At 38.5% G+C, this 3889-nt stretch overlaps 1 protein-coding gene across 1 annotated transcript; it reads right to left on the bottom strand.

Annotated features, from left to right (window-relative positions):
* Positions 1-215: 215 nt before the first annotated feature.
* Positions 216-1478, bottom strand: LOC139430129 (uncharacterized). Its single transcript, XM_071196780.1, has one exon. The coding sequence runs from the start codon at positions 1476-1478 to the stop codon at positions 216-218; it is 1263 nt and encodes a 420-aa protein (XP_071052881.1).
* Positions 1479-3889: the final 2411 nt, after the last annotated feature.

The raw sequence follows: 3889 nt of genomic DNA, 5'->3' as shown, positions 1-3889 counted from the left end.
TATTGAGTTTTATTTGAATACATCTTGCTTCCGTACATCAACACGATTATCCATACTATGCAGCCGTAGAAATCTGTCGCACAACTTATACTCTACGACTTTTTTTTTTGTTTACGCTGAATATAGAAGTCTCACATTTCGGATGATGAGCTACGGGTGCGATGCGGCTCAGGATCCGATCCAACTACACACTACCAACCCTTCTTTCCCCATACTCAAGTCATTTGTTTGACGATTTTTGTTAGTGGAGAATATTGAAACGCCTTATCATGTAAAACTAAACAGTATGCTGTGGTACCATCAGGAATCGGATTTTTTGTCGTAAATTCTATCCGTATTTCTACCCCACTTTTGTGTAGCGCTTCTGCTTGATATGTACAATCAATTCCAATCAGTGGATAATTTTCAATAAATTGTTTCGGAGTGAGTAATGGTTCTCCTTCCTTCCCATAGTAGGACTTTTGAAAGCGTGTATACATGTCATATAACACTGCGACACGATTACTATCAAAGTCCACGTTCAGATTATCGTATGGGTAGCGTTCACCGTTTAGGAATACCGTCAAATTGGTGAGTTTTACATTATCAAAGGTTGCCATGTTCGCCAACTGTTTTCCTTTCTTCTTTGTTTGAAACCCAATTATTATAAATCTAGGTGTTTCCAACTGCGGAGCTGTTTTCACAGCCCATGAATGCTTTGTTGTTTGAGGTAAAGAAGGATATTCATGTACTTCCCAACTGCGAAAAGGTATTTGCAGATCAATATTTCGTCCTGCTATTTTTGTTAGAGCTAATTGTTCTCGTAAGCCTACGGCTAGATGGGGCATTCTCCACACAACTTTATCGATTTTTAACTGTAACGGTTCTTCTACCGTATTCACAAGCACATCATTATCATCATTATTACGAATTAACACTAGCTCTTGTCTCACATTCATCACAATTGTTTTAAAATCTTCAGCAAACCCTATTAATGTCTTTAGCGGTACACTCAATCCAAAATTTCCATTTTTATCCATTATTGCATCCGTTACAGGGGATGTTGGGACCACTTGACCTAGCAGATCCTCGCCCATGTTCCAACCTGCGTTCGCCAACTTTATTATATCGTGAGGGGTATACGAAAAGTATCCTTTCATACATGATGTTAACCCCACGTTTCTCACTCCATCTATTTGAACACCATTTATAAGATAGCGAATATCACTGAACATAAACGCTACAGGATTATTTATCAATTTTGCAGTTGCACTAGCATCTTTTGTTGCTTTACCACTCGCATCCAGTTTACGTACGCTCCCTTCCACATACAAAAAACTTTCATGAGGCAATGTGTAATTGTCTATTTCGGGTATGCCTATACGAATTTCATCATTGTTACCGAAGCTAGTAGAACCAAACGGTTGATGGGAATGATATTCGTAACTTACAATCGAGTTATCTACTTTTATTTTCTCCGTGACGTTTAAGGACTCCATTTATAGTAGTTGAAAACCTAAGTTGCTTAAATACTGACGATTGACGCGTGTTAACTGGGTAGTTGATTTTCGCTTACTGTTAGGTTTTACATCCTTTCGTACCGTTTTATACATTACTCTATCACCCAGATTTTCCTGTGCTTTTCTTCGAACGTCGTACACTATACCCATATTAAATACCCTACTACTCACACCGATTTCAAGTGCACTCTCACGGTCACTTCTTCGTCTCTGAAGTTTACCAACTGACCGTCCTGATCAAGTATGCGTACTATTAATGTACTAATCACGTTCGTTGTAACAGGTAAGTAAATCGGTTGTTGCGGAGCTTCTATTATTTTAAAACCAGCCGGTACGTTCGGGAAGAAATGATACAACACGTGCATGGGTTGTCCATTCGTATACGATCCGGAGCTCAAATTACAATAAATTTGTAATGCATTCGTTTTATTTATATTCACGATATGATCCGATTCTGTTATCGTGTTTTTAGGTATAACTTTAGGGTTAAAACCAAGTAAGGAACCGATTGAATTATCGCTAGCAAAATTTATTCGCCGGTTTGTTTTTATCTCAGCACGTTGCGTATTATTATTACCTCTTATGCGTATCTGTGTACCCGGTGTAGTCACGCTGAGAATATTCCTCGCTGTTAATGTTTTTTTAACGTATTCGTTAATATCGTTAATATCGTATGTTCCTAGCGGTATTTCAATATTCTCTGTAAAATTTCCCATATGATCTTCATATTGTAAAATATTGTTTGTTGAATCGATATTAGGTAACGTATTGAACGTTTCGAAATTTAAAAGAGCTAACTCGTATGTACCGAGTTCATTCAAATAAATCGGTGGGTTAAAGTTACAAGACAACTCCGACCCCCTTCCGGTGAGCGTAAATGTATAACTTGTATGTATTGTATCTTGTTCCATTGTTGTTCTCAAGACTAATCTTACACGGATACTTCCTTGGTATTTAAACTATCTAAGAAATGCAGACACAATTGTCCACAATTTGTTTGATCTTCTTTTTGATATCGTCGATAATTATACCTCACAATATTTCTCCCCCCATCCGATATAAAATACTTCTCCACTTCAATCGGTGGTCGTAAATCTCCATAACTGTCAAAGTAGTTAACATTTACACCATCCTTGTTGTAAGCTGTCCAGTGAGTACCGGGACCCGTACGATTATCAAGATTTATTATCCCACTCTCTCGTTTTCGGATTTTCTTCGGTAAATTGTTTCTCATGTACACCCCACGAAAGTTTAACAGATCAAGCGCTCGTGCATATCGCCTTAACTCTACATCCGTTAAAGAATGTTGGGGTATTTTTATTAGTTTTTTGCTACAGTTTTATAACCACAACCCTTTTTATATGGATTAATAAACATTCCTGTACCAATTTTGTTCGCCCTCTTGGGGCGTTTTAGTCGCTTTGATTTTCGTGATACCGTTTTCATGACTAGTCCGCAACCTTGCTTATATGGTTTAATATACAAACCGCTGCCGATCGCTTTTGGTTCCATAGCCCGATTGTGACGTTGGGCTTCTTGTAACTGCTCCCTTGCTATTTTTGCTTCGTTTACGGTTTTTGCAATAGCTGCTGCACCTCCGCCTAAAGAACCGAGAGCACCCAAAGCTGCAAGTATTAAGGGTAAAAAACCTCCCGTCTTGGGAATCTTGATTATTTTTCCGCGCGGTTTAAGTATTCTACCTTGATAAGGTTTCAACAGATTGTAACCCACTTGTACATCTCCCTTTGTATTCGTACTGTTGGTCTGTGCAATCGCTCGCCGCACTAAGTTCATTGCCTGCGTAAACGACAACTTACCGCCACGTTTCAACTTCTGACGAGTTGTCCCTCTACGTCTTAGGGCACGAATTTGCATTCCCATACCCATTATTGTTTTTCCTTTCATTATCGTTGACACTAACGCCGACGATAGTCGCTCTCCTAAGCTTGCGTCTTTACTTCTCAACCGCTCTTTCGCCGTCTTATACAACTCTTTATCGGCTATGTGTCGCTCAGCTAAATTCGATGTCGCTGCGTAGGCAATATCATGCGTTTTACAGGCGTCGTCTAATTTATTCACTCCCCGATCTCCACGAACTAATCTCTTTACCAATTTGGTTCCCGGACCGCAATAATTATAACCTGGCAAATGTAGTTCTATCGGAAGCTTATTGATTAATGTATTCACAATACCTCGACCAGACCGTTTGCTTGATCGATGCATACTGTTTCACTGTCCTAACATTCATACCATTATATTTAATAGCTTTCGCACATTATTCGGTGAATATTGGATGGTTAATAATACGCTCACATTTGAAAAAAAATTTTATTTATTTTAAGTCATTACATATTTAAATCTTTCATGAAAAATCTTATTTCTAAATTCGC

The sequence above is a fragment of the Onthophagus taurus genome, chromosome 6 (assembly GCF_036711975.1).
Source record: "Onthophagus taurus isolate NC chromosome 6, IU_Otau_3.0, whole genome shotgun sequence".
NCBI classification, from domain to species: domain Eukaryota; kingdom Metazoa; phylum Arthropoda; class Insecta; order Coleoptera; family Scarabaeidae; genus Onthophagus; species Onthophagus taurus.
Note: the sequence above shows the minus strand (reverse complement) of the source record. Positions and strands in the feature narration are given on the sequence as shown.